The following is a 23,451-nucleotide window of genomic DNA, read 5'->3' on the forward strand; positions in this document are numbered from 1 at the left end:
TAACTGTACTGCTATTTACGATAATAATCATATTTTTATTACAGACATTTACATCGGAATTAACATTTAATGTTTCATATACAGTTACTAAATATATTTCCTGGGATATTTCCCGTTATCTTGTTTTATTATCATTTGGACTCACAGGTCCAACATAGGCACACCTCTATTGCTAGCACATCTTTCAGCGACTCGCTTTATAGAGTAGACGTAGTGCGTCTACGCGGTATCGTCTTGGATCGTCCCATTCGTTTTTCGTCAAGTTCTTAAATTAGCCCTATTCTGCTTTCGTCACTCATTCTACATTCGTTACAATCGTCGGTGGCTTTCAATGTAGAATGAGTGACGAAAGTAGAATAGGACAAATTTAAGAACTTGACGAAAAACTAATGGGACGACCCAAGACGATACCGTCTACGCTAACTCGCTTGCCAAGTTTTACTTCAAGTATGGCGTAGACATCTGAGCGTTTCTTTTATTTTTTGCCATTTTTATATATTATGACCTTTTTGCCACTTTTGTGTTATATCTACTTAGAATCACGAGCTCTTTCGATCCTAATGGGATAAAAAAAATCCTAGTTTTTTTCCTATTGTGTTACCATTACCATACACTTTGTATGGCGGTAACAAAAAGGAAAGTTTGAAAAATGTAAGGATCAAAAGGGCTCGCGACCCTGACTAGAAATAACAACGGCTCGATTCGGGAAATGAATTAGATCTCTACTAGACCTCAACAAGTTACGATATGGATAATTTAAAGATATTTGTAAGATAGATATGTCAAATTTTACGTTTCCGCGATTCTGGAGGTCCTCTTGAACGATTTCGACAAGTTATGACTTAGATATCCAAGTCACATCCAGTCGATATCTAATGTAAATCTAGTTGATCTCTATATCGTCTCTAGATCTTGTGATTATCTCGTTTCCCGAATACGCGTGCAAGTGTGGCAAAAAAGGTCACAATCACAATATATAAAATGGCAAAAAATAATAGAAATGCTCATCTGATTTTGTTCCCGATTGCTAAATCACTACACCTTATAAACAAAGTCCCTCGCCGCGTCTGTCTGTTTGTATGCTTGTTCGCGATAAACTCAAAAACTACTGAACGGATCTTCATGCGGTTTTCACCTATCAATAGAGTGATTATTGAGGAAGGTTTAGGTATATAATTTTTTAACTCGTGCGAAGCCGGGTTGCTAGTATATTCATATATAAAATTCTGTACGGATGTGATGGTCGTATTTGTCTACGTGACAGCGTGATAAAACGGTGTCCGTCTCTTTCTATCCCGCAGAGTTAAAAAGTGACACTTGTTTTATCACGTGGATAAATGTGGATAAAGCGATCCATAATAGGCTTGCTGATCTGCATTTAGAATAGCTCATAGACAATCCGTACAATAGACAATGAGGGAATTCATAACCTGTTATTTATTTATAAATTATAAACTACGGTTAAATAAACTTCTTATATAGGTTATGTAAGTATTTAATCGTAAATTTAACTCGTGATATAATAGAGAGCTTTTCAGTCGAGTACCGTGTTTACCGTGTTGTTCGTGAAGCTTGCTGAGTTGCCTAAGTCAGGTACGAGATTGAAAAGCTTGATTATATCACTATTGTATACAATACTTTTTCTACGAGCCAACAAAAATAATACTTTAAACTAGTAGAATCATACAAACAAACCAAACCAAAAGTATACACAGCTAAGATACGCAAGCAGCCGCGATACCTTCATACTGGTACGCGCCCCCGCCGCCGTGTCCGGCGCGTTGGTCAACGACACCTTCTCATAACTCATGAGGCCCTGGTATTTGCTCCGCGCTAAATTAAATTTTTAGACAGTTGTTTTCTCGATTTTGGCCACCGTAGCCTACGGAGACTAACATGCAACACTAAGTGGTTTCCGTAGTGTATGGATGTTGCTGTCCGTCCGTCCGTCTGTCACCAGGCTGCATCTCACGAACCGTGATAGCTAGACAGTTGAAATTTTCACAGATGATGTATTTCTGTTGCCGCTATAACAACAAATACTAAAAACAGAATAAAATAAAGATTTAAATGGGGCTCCCATACAACAAACGTGATTTTTGACCAAATTTAAGCAACGTCGGGAGTGGTCAGTACTTGGATGGGTGACCGTTTTTTTTGCTTTTTTTTGTTTTTTTTTTGTATTATGGTACGGAACCCTTCGTGCGCGAGTCCGACTCGCAGTTGCCCGGTTTTTTATATTTAATACACATAAAGTTATTGTTAAATTTCTCAACTTGGCTGTACGATAATTAAATAAGTAATACATATATTATATTACGAAAAATAGTGCTTTACTCTTATGAAAATGTTTATTTCAGTGTTCATACGTTTTACCCCTGTTTCAGTAGCTAGTGAATTAAATAAGAACCATTTTTTTAGGTTCACAAAAACCACTAAGCAATAATGTATTTTTCTTCAATAACAATATTGCTTTAACCTTGTACTAGAATTTTACTGAAAAGAAAGTTACTCAGTACGCGAACCACAGAATAGACATGCATTTATTCTACGACAAGAGTCAAATTCAGTTCATTTCTACGGACAGTCCTCAGCAGACAGGAAGCTTAACCCACTAATGTGACAAATGGAACTTAATGACAGATGGCAATAAGGAAAAAGCTCATGAGATGTATTTTATCTCCTCAAAGAGCGCAGGCTATGCATCTGCGACGCCTCCTTACTTGTTCCAATCGTGTTCAGAGCAAAAGAGCGTTGGGCTCAAGCTAATGTGACTTTAAGCTACTTAAACCGAATGGGTAATCGGAGATCTAATGTATACTGGATAGGTTTAACACGTCACTCGCTTGCGCTGTCTATGTGGTGTGACCAACAGCTCTGCAAGCGGTATATAAAACAGGCATTATCAAACCGCCTTCAATACATTGCCGGCCGTCTCAGCGACCGCACATAAAAAATATCGAACCAGAAACACGGATTTATTTGTTTTTTTAAACCTCAGTGTCAGTGGTTGCTTGTCTTAAAATTTTTGAAGGACCAATTTTAGGTAAGTTTTTAAATAAGTGGTTAAAAATATAAAAGTTTTTTTTTATATTTTAATATAGGTACCAAAAATCTTGAATATATTCATTCAAAAATAAATTGTTATTTTAAATATTTGAACTTCCAAGGTCTGATTAAAATACCCTACTAAACAATATGATTAGCCTATTTTTAAATTATTTAAAAATATATTTATCTTTCTCAGATAAATTTTTAATGCAGTCTACAATCTAGAACTAGATGATTGTCAATAATAGTTTAAAATATTATTAAATTAGGATTATATTATTCATATAAATTGAAATACAACATTAGGTATATGTTGTATTTCAACTAAGTTAAATTAATATTTAAAGCATCTCTTAATAATGTTATTAAAATATCTTGTCACTAGGTACCTAAATTATTTTTGCTAGTAGCTTGTAGTAGTATTTTTTTGCGCTTTGTACTATGTATTTTTACGAAAATTTCGTCCACCTCATTTAAGTATGCATGGTAGAATAATTTCTTGTCCAATCAATCTGTGAGCATTTTGTATTAAGAATCCAAAAGATTTTTACATTTAGATCTAAAGAGAAAATATTCGATTATTACTTCGGAACAGTATATTGGTTTCTGCACGAAAACTAACATTCTCAAGAATGATATCTAGATTCAGAACCATCGTCTACAAAAATATACAGAAATATTTCCCGATTATGGAGAAGATATTCATTTGAAATAATAATTATACGGTTATCAACAGTCACCGGGATCTTTCCTGTAAGGATATGATGGTCGTTCTTGTCTACGTGACAGCGTGATAAAATGGTGTCCGTCACTTTCTATCCCACGGTGCTAAAACGTGACAGTTACTTTATCAAGTGGATAAAGATGGATAAAGCTATCCATAATACGCCGACTGGCCTGGCAAGCGGCCGCACGAGTAACGAATAAACACAAAGGACTTGTCACTACCGATGAGCCGAGCCACTGGAGCGATTAATGTTTTAGTAAATATGGCTGGCGTTTATATAACAAATTATATCCAAACACAGCTAAGTCACAAGAGCATCGATTAATACAAGAGTTCATTTAACATTCAGTTATGCCAAAGGAAGTTAAACATCTATCCGAGCGGATTGTATCGCGTGTAATGTGTAACATCCGTCCAGACGTTTCGAGTCCTATCCCGTATGCTCAGGTCAGGGATATATGTATTATGAAATATACGCAACTTAGTTTATTTAAAGCCTGTTCCAGTGCTGGGTTAAGGAGAGTCCATTTTCCCGAAATTTGACTCTATTGTGTGCATTGTTACAACCCACTTCAGACTGTAAAGAATATAATTTTTAGAAATTAATGTTTCCTCATGGATTTTCTTCCCATTATATAACTTATAGATGGCGAGGCGGGTTAAATATACGGTATATTTTAAAATATAAGGTACCATTTAAAATCAGTCAAATAGACAACCTTTTAATTTTATATATGGAAGTCGATTAAGGTTACCTTTCCGCTGATGCAGATATGAGCAAACAGGAGAGGAGACGTGCAGGAATTAACCAATAGTATTGTTTGTAGAGGCCCACTGATTAACAGGCCGCCGGACGGTATCGGCCTGTCAGTTGTTCGGAACTGTCAAAATTTTGTTGTAAGTTGTAATCCACATCTCTTCTCCAGTCAGCTGGATCTCTTCTCTCTGTATTAATCACAACCATTGCAGTTTCGTAGTCGTGTAAGGAAACATAAAAGAGGTAATTTCCTAATTTGTTTCTTGACACAAAGTCTAACCGTGTACCTACAGTCAAGTATAACCGTCCACCTTGACTAAGCCGTGCTAAATTGATTTCCTATAGATGTTACGGGCCCCTGGTACAATATGTTTTTAGTTTAGGTAAAGTGACTATTAATTATCATAGTTTCAATTAGTTTTAATGACTATAATGGTTGCAATCTAAGTTAATTTTCAATTATACTTTTGACGTTCTAGGCAGGCCACTGACGAGCCGTCCAAATGGATGACGTTACAATGGATTCATCCAAATGAACCGGCATCCTAATATTAAACATTGTACTTTTTTGACATTCACGGACCGATTTTGGATTGCAGCCACGCTATTTAGACTGTTGGAAGGCTCGTCAGTGGCCACTTTTAAATAGGATTGTAAACTCACATACCTCCATATTTGTCATTCTTAATAGGTACCTATATTTTTATACACGGCACATCTATCATCTAGCACGTAGTTAAGTATTTAACTGGCTATCGCTATTAGGATATTGGACGATCGCTTTTCCATAACGTAGTCCCTATTTTACTACAGTTCTAAGAACCCCAAAATTGGGGGAGATGTTACTCGTAAATATTCATACATCAGTCCAGTTATGTTACTTATTTTTATGGATACTTCCAGAACCACAAATTTGGTATCATTAAATGTAGACCGCCATAAACTCGAAAGACATAAACTGATACCTGGAGTTATTTAAGTCTGCATCGTCGTGGATATTTTGCAATTTAAAACCCCAACAAACTGCCGTATTCGAACTTCAAGATATTCACAAGAGACGACACGTACTAGATCCATTCTAGATACGTTATAGTTTAGATATCAACTAGTTCTCTTTTGCAGCGCAATTCGGGCAACCAATGTCACTTTTACGTTAGATAGAGTATTAAGATATCTATTAGATCTCGAAGTCATATCCTGTGGAAATCGTTCAAGAGTATTTCCAGAATCGCGCAAATATAAAATTTGACAGGTTAGATCTTAAACATATCGTTATCGTATCTTGGTGATGTCTAAAAGATATCTAATAGATGTCTATTTCATAATCCGAATCGGGCCCAAAGGCATTTACTTGTCAAAACAGATCAGATGATGTTCGTGTTGAATGTTAATTGAAGAAACATATCGCGAATTTTCTAAATAATATGTATAATTGATAACGCGCTTTGGGGTTTAAAATAGTAAAAACATACATGATTTTACTAATGGATGACTTTACTAATGATATAGGTACTTTAATTTGATATGTATTAGTAAAATTATGCAAAAGTCACTAAACTAAGTTACGTTGGTATTTGGTATACCTAAAAGCTAAGACATGTTTTAAAACATATGCAACGATAAAGATTCTAATTTAAACAGAATATTTTATAATGATGTGCATATTAAAACGTCTAAATTTCCGGTTATATAATTGCCGACAGAAAACACTAGATAATATTATTATTGTTACCTTATGACCAATGAACGGTTCGTCACAGTCGAGGTGCCATGGCCGCAAAGACAAAAACAAACGAAGTCTTTAAAAAAACACTGAAAACATAATGAGCGCTCTCAAAGGAAAACAGGGGAATCAGGGGTCGATGAAATATTTATTAAGGCATACCTACGTAGGTATTACAGACATCGTAACTTTAGAAATGAATTGAAATGATAATGATTATGCATTCTGATTAAAATATTTTAAACATAAATGTGTCGGTTGATGGTAAATTGGGAAACAACAACGTATTCCGGTTTGAAATATTTTTATGATAAAACCCTAGTTCAATTTATTGAAGTTTCAATTTTGGATAATTGTTTTACCAATAACAGTGTTTTGTTTTTCGTGGTATACAAGTGCACAATGCTTAAAAACAAGTTATGTCTCTCAATCTGCGAATATCCTTAGCTAGCTGATATGTATTTGCATGATTTTTTTTAACGTAAAGCAATCTAATAAACAGACCGTATGTAGTTATCGCTATCAAACATACCTGTCTTGTCATCTATCCTAGGACCTATCCTAGGTCTACCTGAAGAAAGACGAATACATAAATCTAGGTTTAGGGAATCAAGATAACACGTGTAATAATCATAACCACCTATGATTGTAAGTAGGTACAGAAACTACATGTACCTACGCAATATCAAAGCGTGACTATCTGATCCATCAAGAAAATTAGTCCGAAATGACTCATTTTCACGAGATTCCATTAATAAGTTAAGGCAGCCCAGTTACGGAAACCCTATTATTGTGTGTGTACTTGTGTAATGAAAGACATTAATTAAAGATATACCATCTACTTCTTTATATTCAATGTCATCTAAATACTGAGATTAAAAATTACATAATTAAATACAATAAAATTAACAATTCACATTAAAGATGAAAATGTATATTGGTAGACCACTGTTGTTCATAGGTAACATAAGACAGATAGGTAATCTGACTGTAAGAAAACAACATATTCGTGATATAAATTTTTAGAGCATGTTTTCAACTTTGAAAATATTAGCAGTCACCGGCGAACAAGTGCTATCCATATATGGAGCATGTAAATAGATTCCAGATTTGTCCTCGGAACTATTGGGTGCAGCCAGTCAATTGTTATACTTGTAAGCGTAGTAACAATAGTTACGTAGCTACCCTGGGGGCCTACATCCAACTTCAACAATCGAAATGTTACCTGCCTCTCTGTCGCTCTTGCTTATTCGAGTGATAGAGGCTAATAGACGGACGAACGAACGAAGTGGTTTGCGATAGGCCCTTTGAGACCTAATAGGTTTAAGCCCACGTTAAGTTGTGCGTCACACTTTGAATGTGACGCACCGCACGTGCCCAATCGTTTCTAATCGATGTTTATGTAGGTATTTGGCTAAAAATACACGATGAGATGTGTTTTGATAATGCAATACAGGTATAATATGTATTGGTGTATGCAGAAAAGAAATCGATAGGTACCCGAAACGTTAGAATTTTTCTTTTAGCCAGCAGTTGCACGTAATATGTAGGTAGGTGCATATACATAAATATAGATAATGCTGAGCAAGCAATTTCAAAATATGTACATACCATTCATAATCTGCATCCGTAGGTAATACGAAAGTTGTGGGTTAGTCGCCTTTTCACGGTTAAGCTACTGTATCGATATAACTTGATTAAAACTTGGCATGTTGAAAGCTTTTAACACATTGGGTACTATTTTTGTACATCTACCTTTTTGGGGTCGGATGAAGATATTATACATACCGATTCCCACATATGCAGGGCCAGTGACAAGTTGTACGTTTACTCGTACCTACATATATAATAAATATGATATACATTTAAAAAAACCAGAAAAAGTAAAACAAAAGAAGAAGAAAGGCCAGGTCAAGAGCACCCTAAACCGGAGAGCGCGTATTAGGAATGTTATGAAAGTGAAGGAAGCGAAAGAGGTATGTCAGGATCGAAGCAAGTGAAAATCCGTAGTCTCTGCCTACCCCTACGGGATATAGGCGCGTGATTATATGTATGTACTTATGTGTATTTTAAAAGGTAGCCGCGGTTAAACAAGATATGCGTAGTTCAATTTAAATTTCCACACGTGCACAACCCGACCATTAAACGTACCTACTTATCTACATCTTTGTGGTTTTGACTCACATGAGGAAACAAGCCAACGGAAGACACAGAATATATAATAGATATACATCTCTATTAGGCTTGTAGACATAAATCCGTACTAAAATAGCAGTCGTTAAGAGTTCGTGGAAACTTTTGGCTGAACTATTGTTACAAGTTTATTGGAGATCTGTGTAAAAAGTTAACTGCCCAATAAGAGTCGCAGCATAGATCACTTATCCACTAGACGGAGCATAGATAAGTCGACTTGCGGCGGACCCAAATCCAAAATTTCATACAATGCCGAGCGAACATGCGCACCAACGAAATGTGCACTAAATGCCATTTGCGCACCAATTTTCTGGCCCCACTGCCGCAGTGGCACTGCGTATTGTCGCATCTTTACGAAGTAAAATTTAAGTTAATGCCCAAATCTACCTATAGACGGTATATGTAATGTAATGTAAAGTAACGCATATTTCAGACAAATAGTCTGCATATACATAAAAATTACAAACAGAATTAAAAATAAATAATTAATCACAAATTCATTAAAACAACACACATAAAGTAAAATAAATCAAATATATTAATTAATTAATTATATTTATATGGGCATTTGAAATTTCAGAATCAAAAATCTTCGCGTTTCTATCGTTTTTAGCTCCCTCATGCACTGTAGCCTAGATTTTCTGACAAAGTCTTCGGAAACATTTCCAATGCAGGTTCTGTGGGAGGCAGTCTAAGAGCCTCACTCAAGGCGACTTCGTCTGTTATACAATACAAACGATTTTCACGGATCACGGGTATTTAGCCGACAAAGGCAAATGATGCACACTCCGAGATTTTCAAGGAGACTTTTCGGCAAGGCTAATGCCTTCGTATATATAAAATAAAATTAAAGGGTTATTTCGTATATAAAAGATCGAAATTATGCCGATTTTTATATGTTGTGTTGTCAATTAGATATGGATTTTGTTTAATTGATTCATAAAAAATAAATGTTCTGGATAACTCTTAGGCAATAACTAATAGTAGAGTGAGATTTAATATAGCTTGGCCGAAATTTTTACATGTAACGGGTTGGCTTAAAGTAATGAGAATTTTCGTTTTCGGAAATATAAAAAAAAAGACAATAGCTGTGGGTTTTCGAAATTTTACAGTGACAAACAAGAGCATATTTTAAATTACAAGAAAACATTATATATACTATAACATCTCCCACATCCGATTTCTCATAACTGTGTTCAAACCCTCTGCGTCATGCTTTGGACAACGTTTTATTTACATTCCATAACTGTTTTATTGCCGTTAATTTTAATTATTTCGGCATATTAGCTTGTTATCTATATCATGCCATCATTCACAATTGCTAACTGATTAACATTTTCATGAAATCTGCAACTGATTGATATTTAGAGAAAATTGTTTATGTATCATATTTTGGTAAAATGTATGCAATGACGTTTTTAACTGGTTTTAGGCTCTCGCGGAAAAACGACTAAACGTTTCCAACCCTAGAATATCCCCAAGACTTAAATCAATCGAAGAATTTTGGCAAATATTATATACTCTGATATGTATATTGCGATAGTAGGCAAAAATATTATAGAATAAAATAAATTTTACCGTGTAATTACAAAACGATCAGTCAGAGAGTACTTGGTAGTTTGTCCAAAGTGAAAAGCAAACGGTCAGAAGCATGTTACGTAAACTAACACAAGGGAGGCCAATTACTTCATTCTTGAATTTGGTTCTAATGTTGGATATTGCATAGTTCTTCAATATAACATCCAGAAATCCATGGCCATTGTCTTTTTGTCTTTATGTCCGAAAACAAAAATTCTCATTACTTTAAGCCAACCCGTTATAACAGTAGAGTAAGGGTAACATTCCATTTCTAAGCGCAGCTGCATTACTAGTACTGAACGCGTCGCTGTCATTGTCAATTTCCATAGTAAAATTGACAGCAAAGCAGCTGTCGTTGGAAATGGACTGTCACCTTTATACTTAATAAATTGAAACGGTCATACTTAATAAATGCAGCAGGCGTAGGTATTATGGATAATATGGATGGTTTTATGCACGTCACAACTGATAAAATACTGACCGATACTGTCATATGCAAACGTCGGACTATAGGGGGCAGTTTGAGGGCAAGGTAAGGTTTACAAAAAAATCTTAACTTACGAGTATTATAATATACCTAGTATTTGTAACATAGTTAATTAAATTAGTTACCCGTTATCATTTATTCATCTTTAATGTGTAAATACTGTTTGAAGTGATGACTGATAGCACACTGAAGTGGCCACTTAAAAAACAAATAAATAGCTGACATGCGTCATTATGACTGTTGTTCATACTTATATTTGTTGGTAGAACTTGGTACGCCCAGTTAACTCATTTGTTTTGTTCCTTTCTCACAGCTGCAACTGTCTGAGTGACGGATAAAGCCAAACGAACTTTTTCGCCATTTTGACTTATGTGTAGTCCAAGTACGTTTATAAATAACGCAGTTAGTTGCTATGATATTTGGAATTTCACATTAGAAATACTAGGTACCAAATACTAAGTACAAATACTCGGAAGTGAATTGATTGATTTGCGAACCTTACCTATCATTCTGACATGCCACGAAAATGCCCGCTGGAGTCCGACGTATGGTCATATGTCACGCTGTCACGTAGACAATTTCGACTATCAATATCATCAACATCATATATCCGTACTAGGGCTTAGTTCTCTCTTGGTTAAGCATAATTAACTAACGGATTGTCGACGCGTTTCGATAAATTCAACCGATTAAAGGTAAATAATGTAAATGATGTTTGTTTTACCACTTAAGCCGGACAGGTGAACATAACTGATTGGTTTAATAAAGTGGTTGCTGTGGGAAAGGTGATGAAATGTGTATATGTTGACATTTCGCACTTGCCCAAGCGCCGTTACCCGAACTCGCTGACCGGTCTTCCGCTGGCAATGACCCCGTGTTGTTCTATTCACTTCAGCTATACATTCGCCGATTTTACACACTATACCTTTGAGTCTGTTTTAACAAACATCATAGTTATAAAAGAGTATATAAATAGAATTTTAAGACTTTAAACTCTCGCATTTGAACACATACCTATTTAATCACACAAAAGTTTTAATAATTATTATTTATAAGTTTATTTTTATATCTAATTTCAGGTAGTTTACTGTCGTTTTACTTATATCTCCGTTGACGTTTGCTGGGACGTCAGTCTGTCCGTGACCACAGCTGGTGTAACTCAGCTGAAACGTCAGAATTTAAGGTTAAAATAATGAAATTATATCGCGGTAGACCCGTTTGTGTACTTAGTTAAATAATATAACTTTAGTTTTTGAGCTTTTTTCGATGGACTACTATATGGGCTTTTCAAATATACTTAAGGGGACCACTGATTAACAGTCCGCCGGACGGTATCTTGTATCTCTCGGAATTTTGCTCTAACTGACAGGCCGATACCTTCCGGCGGACTGTTAATCAGTGGGCCCCTTTAGAGGTATACAGGTAGTTTATAAGGTCGGCAACGCGACACTCTAATTAAATAAACAAATCGTATACCTGAGAGCTTGAACGCCTAAGTGACTAAATTTCCTTAACACGTTCACTGCAGTATGGGATCGAAAGGCCCCTTGCATAGTATGCTAAATTGCAAGTTTCATTAATTATGCACTATATGAATTATTATCAGTTAATATCTACGAAAGTCCTTAACTAATACATGCACAACAGACATAATAAGTATATTATCTATGAAACTAAAACATACACAATACATACGACAGACAAGTCTGAGGCATTCCAATTGGTAGAGCTCATTTATTCACGGCAATAATTATAGGTGACCGAGCGAGAGCGTAGGAAAATATTGCCTATTTACTTTAAATAAATCGAAATAAGTAACGGAGCCATGGAGTTCGTATAGGGTCTAAAGTTTACAGAACCACTAAGTAATATGATTAGAGGCACGGCCAGCCAAGAAAGTGGTCTACCATTTTTCGACTCTATCGATCAGATGATAGAGTCGAAAAGTGGTAGACCACTTCCTTGGCTGACTATACAGACCTACGTCTTCCCCATTACCGTGTCTTTAAAGGCCTATAATGACGTTAAGTAATAGTTTTCTTGCGCAGCCCATACATATGTGACGGGGCAGCCATTTGCATTCGTGTAAATTAAGTCAATTCATCTCGGATAGACTTAACTTTAAATACTAAGTTCCTATTTAATGGCTCCACGTGTGTAAATGTAGAAAGGGCTCCAACCATTTATCTAATGTGAGTGAATAATCGCTCCTTGCTTTGTAGAAAATGGCAAACCATTACAAATATAAAGCCTATTTGCGGGTAAAAATAGCCATTTTAACATGTGTGTCATGTGCACTACAACTGTAAGTGATTTAATGCACGCATTAATATTTTATAAAGAAAGAAATAAGGCTCAGTTGAAAAACAAAACTATTTGCAGCTGAATTTAAAATGCACTAGTTTATTACATATTCGAAGGCGATACTTACAGTGATAGACGTACCGTACCGAATGCGAACATGACGAATGCCCCATGGGCCTAACTACGCGCCAATCTGGTTTAGTAAGTTACCAACCTGATGAATAGGCCCAAACATAAATCCATCATAAGTCATGTCATGAAACCTTTAGCCAATAGCCTGCCTGATTCATAGGCCTCGCCGTATTGTATCGGATCAGTATAATAGGATCGATCGATCCCAGTGCGTCGACAATGAACTGTGGGTCGTTATTGCACAACCAACCTACATATCAAATAACGGCTTTCGACATATGAATTGAAGCAGTTCTCATAAACTGCATCAACTACTTACGCGGGTACAGGTCATGAGATCTGGTACGTGATTTGTACTTATCTGTCGATATTTTTATAGCTACTCGACGACAGGTATTGTAAATCAATCTGTAGGTTCACTAGAATTCACTATTGAAAAACCGTAGTTCTTTTTTTTAGTTTTTTTTGTTCAGTGGTGTACCTATGTACTAAAGCGCTCTTTGGTACAAGATATGATGCATACTTACTAATAAAAATTATTTGATGGTTTATTAATTTTATTAAGGTGGCCACTGACGAGCCTTCCAAAAGTCCAAAGAGCGTGGCTGCAATCCAAAATCGGTCCGTGAATGTCAAAAACGTACAATGTTTAATATTAGGATGCCGTCCGTTTGGATGAATCCGTTGTAACGGCATCCATTTGGAAGGCTCGTCAGTGGCCTGCTTTAGGGTCTTTCCGTGACCACAGCCGGTGCAACTCAGCTGAAACGTCGGAATTTAAGGTAAAAACAATGAAATTATATCGCGGTAGATCCGTTTGTGTAATTAAATATGTTTATAGGTAGGTAGGATTTCTTAGGTAGGTTAGGTATTATTATTAGGTAAAACACATATGACAGCCTAAGCCTCATATGACAGTAGTCGTTTGTGGACATCGCTTACCTTCTCTTCTCAAAACACCTTCAATATTTGTGTATACGTACGATATTTGCATCAAAAACGCATATAGCAAAGTTAGAGACACATCGTTGCGTTAAGCTCGATTCTTGACTGCATTCCAACATAATGACTCGAATAAACTAATCTTTGATCGCTCTTTGCTTCTTGAAAATTGATGAAAATCCGGTGCCTTATTATAATGCAAGTTATGTGATGCAATTCATATGTAAATGGGCATAGATTCTCGGGAATTGCTGCATTCTAACAGAGAAAGTCGAACCTGTTTGGGAATTTTGAAATTGTGAGACGTCGAAGATTTTTTATCCGTTATCGCGTTTTAATTCGCTCTATTCGACTAAATTTGTAATTTACGTTTATTAAAATAAAATCTGTCTTGCTCAAATGGTGAATTTACTATTTATTCATATTTTGAAAGCCTACTCTGACTACCTCGACAAATTAGAAAAATAGAATATCTATGCGATTATTTTTGTGTCTGATCATGTCACTGACGTATTTTTGTGTCCAACTGTGCAAATACGCGATATACTTAGATCAAACTCTCTTGTTATATTGCTTTAGTTACGTCGACTAAGTCGAATTAATATTTTATCTATTTTTTTAGAGTTTAATGCGAGAGTAACTATATATTACATTTTTTAAGGTTTTATGTAGGTGTAGACTTATTTTTGTATATACCGTGCTTCGGCAGGTATTGTAATATTGACTCAATGCATGCATGGTAACATGAATACATCCACAACTAACTTCACACGTGGGCGTGTTTGTGTAACATGCAACAAGCAACTATTTCCTGTACAACTTTGGCAACATTCGTTGTGAAAGGATAATTTACACTTACTTATTGAATAATCAATGATCAGTTCATGCAATGTGTCATAATAATTTAATGTTCAAGACGTTGTTAAGAAAGTTATAAATAATGTATAATAGGTGATTATTATCATTTCTAGGCACGTCAGCAGTCCGTCAGTGCGTTTGAATGTTATACCTAAGTTTTGAGAGCGATAGATATTTGTAGGCTTCAGAGTTTTCATAGCACGGTAAGACATGTTAATATCAACTTCATAGCCCACTTCAGTATTTCCATGCTATGAAACTCCGAAGCCTGGATATTTGTATTTAACCTACCTTACCATATCCGACCATTTAGATTGCATTTTAATAAAAATAACAGTATTACCTATATTTCCAGTTATACCTATAGTTTTGCCTTTCGTAATTGTTGCTAAAATAGTACATTACTACAGAGGCTGGGAAGTAAGGGGTTGCCGGCCGAATGCATATAGACGGCCGAACGTAGTGAAAATGTTAATTTTAGACTTCAAGAGGTTTGGTGGTACTAAAAAGAAATGTACGTCTAATTGATTACCTACAGTGAACGAGAATAAAGAATTGTATCACCATTTTCGATGGACAGACAAATTGCATCGGTCACGGCTGAGTACGAGATACTAATAAAATATGTGCATTTCGTAAAAACGAGCGGTGAACCGTAAAACTGGACATTGTGTCGCAACGCGGCCGGGACAACACGAATAGTCTATACTTTACAAGGCCCACGTTATCAGGTTACTATTCCATTATTCAGAGCTCCACAGAAAACCTATCTACTCTTAGGTACAATAGCGGTAAAATTTTGTTAGTCGATTTTTACTGACAGTTGAATTTTGCATGATATTACAAACCTTGTTTAAAATAATTATTTCTTAGCTGAAAACATGGGGGCTATTCATAAATTATACGTCATTTTAAATTGGGGGAGGGTCTGGACATCGGGTGATGGTAGCATGACGTAGGAGGAAACGGGGTCATTCGAAGCATGATTTTTGGATGATTTTAGGAGGGGAGGGGAGGTCAAAAATCATCAGAAATAGATGACGTAATTTATGAACAACCCCATGGGTAAATGATGACGAACAATGAAGCGGTGCTGGCTTTAAACCTGTGGTTCTGTTTGATTAATTCTACCTAGGTATCAAATCATGGACCTTGTCCTCTTTAGTACACAAAGTACAAGCTTTGCTATGTCTGAATTTTATATCAGTATTAAATAATGTGCGGTCAGCCAAAAGTGGTCTACCACTTTTCGACTCTATCAATCAGATGAGTCGAAAAGTGGTAGACCACTTTCTTGGCTGACTGTACCTACAATATTATTTATTAATTGAAAAAGAAAAAGCCTCGGAGAACTTAAAAAAACATTAGGTATCACAAAAAGTTAGTCAAAAGACAGGTTATTTTCGGCTTTAGAGTCAAATTTAGGGTTAAATAATACGATCGATGGTAATTCAAATAACCTGACATCACTATCAAGCACGAATAGATCCAATGTATAAAGTCCTGATATAGCAAAGGTAGATCAATAAATGTTCTATTAGGTACATATTAGGTATTAGGTATGTACATCGCTGGGTCGTTATCACGCAGCAGACGGCAGCCGGCAATTTTTTTCATTGGAGCAATAACTCGCGTTCTGCTGGGCTTCAATTGGAAGATTGGCTGGCGTGTGGGACGGCAATTCTTGCCCTCAGCGCGAGGATATCCTTCCAGAATGTAAACGGTGCATAAATCAAGGGACGGCGGGAATATCTTACACTATTCAATGTGCATTACATTCGTAATCGTATTCTAGAGAACGGTTCGAAAAAAAAATAGAGTAGGAATTTTAGAGACGAAATAATCTAGCTAGGTCTTACCGTCAGAAGTTGAACCGTAACGATCAAGATAAGCCAAAGTCTGCACGTACCTACGTAATTTTTGCTTGTGTTGCAGGCCCCATCCGGTATTTATTTTCCCGTTTGAATTTTTATATTTATTTTTCTATATATAGGAAAATAAATCACCCATTTTCTTACGTATAAATCCACCAACAGCAGATGTTTTGAACATACGTCAGTGGATTCATTCTCTATTTTATTACTCGTTTGTATTCTTATAGGTATAGTTTTTATCCGCTTATATTGCCGGATCTCTGCGACACATTCATAAGTACATTTTTATTCAAATTGTAATTGTCAGCCATAAGTTTCGTTACCTAGTAGCGATTTAAATATTACAATTTAGATTTAAGAAAACATGAGATAGATTCAACTTTAACCATACAACTTAATTAAAACGAAAACCAGTCGGTTTGATTGGCTAAAATAACAAAAACGAAACAGAATTTACGATGTCTGTACCAATAATTCGATGTAACCCTATGGCCGCGGCCGCGATGGAGGCAATGGCCCTGCAAGCATCGTCCGAGGAACCTGTTTCGCAAACTTGATAGTGGCTTCTTTTTTATCATGTATCGGTATACTTTCAGTTTCTGCAGGGCTGCCCTGCACTGGGGCCTGGCTACGAAACGAAATTGTAGTTCATAATATTACCTATATATTTTTACGAAACTTTATACTACGCCACGTCTACGCCTCGGCTAGTCTGTGGCCATGAGTAAGCCCATTCATAATAAAAAAAAAAAACTCGTGATGTTTGGTTCTATTTAGTAGCATTGCTAGCAGTTCAAGATAACAAAATAATTGCAGATTGTAATCAAACGTTTTGATTGAAATATCAAATCGTTAATAGGGTACTTTAGTACGAGTAGATAGCGTACAGTCAACTGTAAAATATGCGTGTAGACAACTTACTCGAAAATATGTCCCATAGTTCTTAATTCACTGACATAAGAGCTATGGGACATATAATGAGTATGATTTGTGCCATATTTTACACTTGATTGTACCATCGACGCTAGATTGCAACGTTTATACGACTAGACGTGCTTAATTATTGATTAGCTTATAATTTTCTGGTGAAATATCATTTCATAATCATATTATAGTAAATTAGCAATCAATATGTTATCTTATAAAAAGCAATTTGTTTAAAAATGTGTGTTACTGTTAAAATTCTTTATTTTAATTGCATAACTATTTGTATAAGAATTTATTATTGCAGATAAGCATTTCATTTATCAGTACGTACGTATCACGTAACTATGGCCAAGTCATATTTTTAATCAACCCAATCGCAATATTTCTCTCAAGCTCGCAACCCTACGATACCAAAAAGAAATTAAAGTGCAAGTGCATCATTTATATGAAGTAAGAACGGGTTGGACAACTGGCTGTCTTACGAAACCATAGCTGCCATTACGTATTGAACTTGCATCTTCCGATACGGAGATAAAATATAATTAAAAAAACATCAAAAAGCACGTAACGATCGTAAATTTAACTTCTCGTGTACGTATCAGTCGTTATGAGTCACGCGATGCCATCTATTGCATTCTAGTTGCTGATTCAATTCAATCAGACGATTAAAATTCAGCTTATGCAGTGTCTGGTCGAATCAGCGATGGCGCATCCTGCCCGCACGCGCTTCTACATACATTTAAAATGGATTAAATAAAGCAAGCAGCGCTACAATTATTACTTAGAAAAAGACCAAGTTCACATGGTATACGAGCAATAATTACGTTAAATATACCCAGGTAATCTATTTCCAGCTCGGCGCCGGACTGCATTCCGACAGGACTAGGGATATCGCCTTAATGCCCTACCTTCCGCCGGCAACGCTAAAAATAACACGAGGTTCTCGACCTTCCGCACTAATGGAAAATAGATGAGCCGCTCACGAAGCCATAATAGGCAAAAAATATTAACATTAGCACTCGGTTCGCGACAGTGTTGCTGGCATATCTTTTTATCGCATGAGAAATTACTTTCGAAACCAATTACCTAGCCCAGATTCATAATAGAGTACATCCTCCTTATGCGTATCGACTTCAATTCGTTGTGACTAGAAAATAGGTAGGCAAATACCCGGCTTATTATCGGGCCCTTACTCGATAGTCTTAATAGGAAAATTGGTGCCGACCGGCGAAACGGGCCGGCGCGTAACATTGGCCTTACCACACTCACGACTTGCAGACGTACATTGCAAATTACAATAATTTTGCTATCATCCCAACAACCACTAATTGCGCCTTTTCTGTCTTTTCAGAATGAAGGTCTTACTATTATGTATGGCCTTTGCGGCCGTAGCTCTGGCCATGCCCGTGGCCGAGGAGAAGCCCGCAGTACCTGCTGTTCCCGAAATAAAGTCTGAACAAGTTGACCCTAAACCTGAAGATAAACCTGCCGAAGTAAAGAAGCCTGAAGAGTCCCCAGAATCTAAGAAATTAGAAGAACCTAAAAAGGAGGAAGCACCTAAAAAAGAAGGTGCGACCGAGCCCAAGAAAGAGGAGGCAGTAGAGCCTAAAAAAGAAGAAGCTCCTGAAGTCAAAAAAGAAGAGTCATCTCCTGAAGCCAAGAGTGCGCCAGTAGAAGAGAAGGCCAAGGAAGAACCGAAACCGGAAGCTCAGCCCGAAGAAAAGAAAGAAGCTGCTCCTGAAGTCAAGTCCGCTCCTGCTGAGCCACAGCCTGAGGAAAAGAAGGAAGAGAAGCCTGAAGAATCTAAACCAGAAGAGAAACGCGAGGAGCCTGTAGCTAAACCCGAAGCTAAATCCGTTGAATCTCAGGCTACTGTTAAAGAGGTTGCCAATGAAGAACCTGCCCCTAAGCCATCTGTACCGCAAGAAGTTATCGACGTAGTAAGTGCTGTCAGAAGCCCGGCGGCTATCGCTGACGATGAGGCAGATCCCGCCGCTATCATCCCCACGCCAGTGAAGAAAATTGACTTACCGGTCGAAACCAAAAACGCACAGCCTGAGGCGCCAGTAAAGGCCGAAGAACCTAAAGCTCCGAAAGCCGAAGAAAAGGCAAGCGAACCTGCCAAAAAACCCGCTGAGAACGCTGCTCCTTCAACTGAAGTCAAAGAGGCACCTGCTGTGCCCAGCGAAGATAGCCTACGTGTAGTTCGCGATACCATCGATGACAAAGTCAAGGCTGCTGCTGTTGAGCAGCATAAAGCCGCGGTACCTAAACCCGAGGAGCCTAAGGTAGAGGAAAAGTCCGCCGAGCCTGCCAAAGTAGAAGCCCCTAAAGTAGAATCTCCGAAAGAAGAGGTCAAGGAAGTTAAATCTGCTAAGGCCGATGAGCCCGCTAAAGCCGAAGAGCCTAAAAAGGACGAGAAGCCTGAGGAACCTAAGAAAGCTGAACCAGAAGCAGAGAAACCTAGCGAGCCTGAGGTCAAGGCAGCCAAAGAAGAGAAGAAGCCTGAGGAAAAGAAAGAAGTAAAAGCTGAGAAACCTGAAGTAAAAGCCGAGAAACCCCTAGGAGATGCCCCAGTAGACAGCTCTAACGAGAGCGGGGAGAGCAGCGAAAATGAAAACAGCAAAGAGACAAACTCTTCAGAGGAGAGCAAGGAACAGTCTTAGATTAGTGAAGTATTAACCCCAGCATTGACATTGAGCCCTTACGCCGGTTCTGGCGCTGGCTACAAATCCGCGAGTGAATGCTGCGTCACACTGGGATGTCGCTTCGAGACAAAGTTGCGTCTATTTCCAAGCGCGGTATATGTGCGATGGATTTTCCCACGGATTTGTGGCTCGTGTAGTGAATGCTAGGTTTTAGGTTAGTGAATGGGAAGGCACTGGCAGCAGGCGTGTGTCGACGTCCCTCGACACGCGCCTGCGGCCCGCCGCTCCGAATGATATATTCCCAGTCGCCATCTTGGAGTAACCACTGGGATATTAGCTTGTGAGTGTGAACGATCGCCGCACGTCGCTATGGCGATCACTATTCATAGTTCTAGAGACTTATTTAAATAGACGAACCGAAATTACCTAAGTTGTAATTATCTCACAAAGTAAATTATCGAATTTCCGGTACTATAAGTAATAAAATAATGTTTTTTTACAATTTTGTGTTTTGTATTATCCTCGTACCCAACGCAAAATGAAAATTAGCCTTTGACAAGCATTTTCCGATTTATCGCCACTAAATTTATCATACTGCTACTGAATATCCATAAGTACAAGTCAACCGACAAAGTTAAAAAAAACTATAGGACAAAAAAACCTAGCTATTGACGACAAATATTGATAAGCTGGACAAATATGCCAAATCTTTTTAAATTTTCAGGTCGAATAGTTCATTTCTTGTCTGTACTTATTTCATTTTAAATCTAGGTCTAGGTAGTTACTGTCCGGAGAGTGGACTATTAAAATCCTTAGTAAAAATCCTCCAATAAGTCTCCTTAGCTCCTACTGCCAATTTTCTTAATTTAGTAATCTAAATGCATTTTAAGGAAACGACTTTACCTAAACCAATTTAAATAACAAAAAAGTATGTGCCTATAGCTACGCGCACGAAATATTGATTGAACATATTCTACAAACAACTCTGTGTAGATAATTTTGAACAAGGTATTCTAAGTAACAAGTATTGCAACTAATTGTAGCATTTGTAGTACGTCGGAAACATTTGAAGATGATAATCGCAGCGGCTATCATCGAATCTAAGCGGAAATCAGTGTTTTCTGCTTCGCCAGGCATAATGAACGCGTGTCGTCCTGAGTTGTGGGAGAAATCTCAAAGTAGGTATTAATTAAGTAAGGTCAAATTAAAATTAGGACTACAAAATAATCCTGCAGAAATATTTTAACGGTGAGATAGCGAGGGACTACTCTCCCACTACTAACATTAAAATTATGTTAATAGCAATGGTCTATCAAAGATTTTAAAAGTAAATGGGCCCGTTCATATAATTCCGAGTGAACATGTATTGGCTCCTCTACACGATGGGCCAGCGCCGGCCACTCCAAGGGACGTATTTATGCGTGAGAGGAAGCAAGTGATATTGCTATCTCATTCTACCGCATGGCTGCGTCCCTTGGAGTGGCCCATCGCGTAGAAGGGCCATATTGTGTGCACCAACGAACGAACGCGAAAACCCGTCTTTACGGGCAGATAGACGGACTAACGGACATGATAAGAAAGGGTTCTTTTTGCCATTTTGGATACAAAATCCTCAAAAGGATGACTAGGCTAGTATGATTAGTGAGTTAGTGTACAGTCGCCATCAGATATATCGGAGCAGCCAAGGTGTTCACAAATATCTGAGCACGCCTCTATTGTCAAGGCGTTAGAGTGCGTGTTCAGATATTGTGAACACCTTGGCCGCTCCGATAAATCTGATGGCGACTGTACTAACTAATATCTTCCTGAAAATGTTGATTCTTTGCCGTTACCATAATCGAAAGTAAAGTATGTAGGATAGAAATAATTACAAAAATAGCACCGTGAAAAACTAGTGTGTTTATGCCCTTCGCTCTGTCTTGGCAAAGCATTACCGTGCCACTTCAGAGCAAATGGGTTCAATTATTGCAGACCCAGGAAGATACTATTTAAGAGTAATTTGAAAATATCCGTTTCAGCATAATAACGAAATGTAGAAGCAAGTTAATTGCTAGGAATGATTGATTTATTGACAGCTTCCGCCGTCGCCGGTTTTTCTAGGTATCAACTTCTTAGATTTAGACATAAATTCGCCAAAATTACCGAATGAACCTGGCTGGGCATTCTCAGAAAAAATATACATACCATCTTTGGCAGCTTACAACTGACCCAATTTTTATAAATAGCGTGTAGTTAATAGCTGAATACTTCAGTCGGGTATTTCCGATAATGGGAAATGATATTGAGTTTTATTATAGTATTTATATAGTATTATATTTACCTTTTTAGGGTTCCGTACCCAAAGGGTAAAACGGGACCCTATTACTAAGACTTCGCTGTCCGTCCGTCCGTCCGTCCGTCCGTCCGTCTGTCACCAGGCTGTATCTCACGAACCGTGATAGCTAGACAGTTGAAATTTTCATAGATGATGTATTTCTGTTGCCGCTATAACAACAAATACTAAAAACAGAATAAAATAAAGATTTAAATGGGGCTCCCATACAACAAACGTGATTTTTGACCAAAGTTAAGCAACGTCGGGAATGGTCAGTACTTGGATGGGTGACCGTTTTTTTTTTGCTTTTTTTTTTCGTTTTTTTTTTGCATTATGGTACGGAACCCTTCGTGCGCGAGTCCGACTCGCGCTTGCCCGGTTTTTTTTTACTGCACCCACTTGGACGCATGTCTGTTTCGACCCTCAATTGACTGGAGCGGCAAAAATTCTTATATGTGCGAAAATATTCAAATAAATAAATAATGAATATTCAGAAAAACCCGAATACATCTAGACTGGACGAAAAAAAACGTTTAGACTTAGATTAGACAAGGGAAAATACAGTGTATAAACAGTGGGACGGTGTGATAACCTGAAAACCCGATAACTACATTAGAGGACTGTGCACACCGGCTTGCGTGTGCGTGATGTGCATGTGCGCGTGCGCTAAAATGTTGGAGTCACACACGCACCCGTCACGCAAGCGGTGTGCCGTCTCTCATAAGGATCTATATACTACAACGCCGCCCGCGCACGTGCACGTCACGCTCACGCAGCCGGTGTGCACAGGCCTTAAAAGATCGACTTACTTGACCAGTCAGCATTCGACAGGCGACGACACCCAAAGACCACCAGTCCACTGCATGGCCGTAAGCCTCTCGGCTCAGTATTTCGGGGGCTGCGAACAAAGTGTAACGATATATATTCTCCAAAGTA

The 23,451-nt window shown here is 37.5% G+C and overlaps 2 protein-coding genes across 2 annotated transcripts in view; one reads left to right on the top strand and one right to left on the bottom strand.

The window, feature by feature from the left end:
* LOC134670118 (serine/threonine-protein kinase S6KL) overlaps positions 1-23,451 on the bottom strand; it is a 93,038-nt gene that overhangs the window by 39,977 nt on the left and 29,610 nt on the right. Inside the window, exon 7 of the mRNA XM_063527806.1 lies at positions 23,325-23,413. Coding sequence (XP_063383876.1) covers positions 23,325-23,413 — 89 coding nt within the window. The remainder of the gene's footprint in view (positions 1-23,324; positions 23,414-23,451) is intronic.
* On the top strand, positions 2,904-20,703 carry LOC134670094 (neurofilament heavy polypeptide). Its single transcript, XM_063527780.1, has 2 exons — positions 2,904-3,046; positions 18,905-20,703. The coding sequence occupies exon 2, from the start codon at positions 18,906-18,908 to the stop codon at positions 20,217-20,219; it is 1,314 nt and encodes a 437-aa protein (XP_063383850.1). The 5' UTR covers positions 2,904-3,046; position 18,905; the 3' UTR covers positions 20,220-20,703.

This window comes from Cydia fagiglandana, chromosome 13 (assembly GCF_963556715.1).
Source record: "Cydia fagiglandana chromosome 13, ilCydFagi1.1, whole genome shotgun sequence".
Lineage (NCBI taxonomy): Eukaryota > Metazoa > Arthropoda > Insecta > Lepidoptera > Tortricidae > Cydia > Cydia fagiglandana.

What these genes read in the sequence shown, in the direction of transcription:
- LOC134670094 (XM_063527780.1), top strand. Translation starts at nt 18,906, where the DNA reads ATGAAGGTCTTACTATTATGTATGGCCTTTGCGGCCGTAGCTCTGGCC.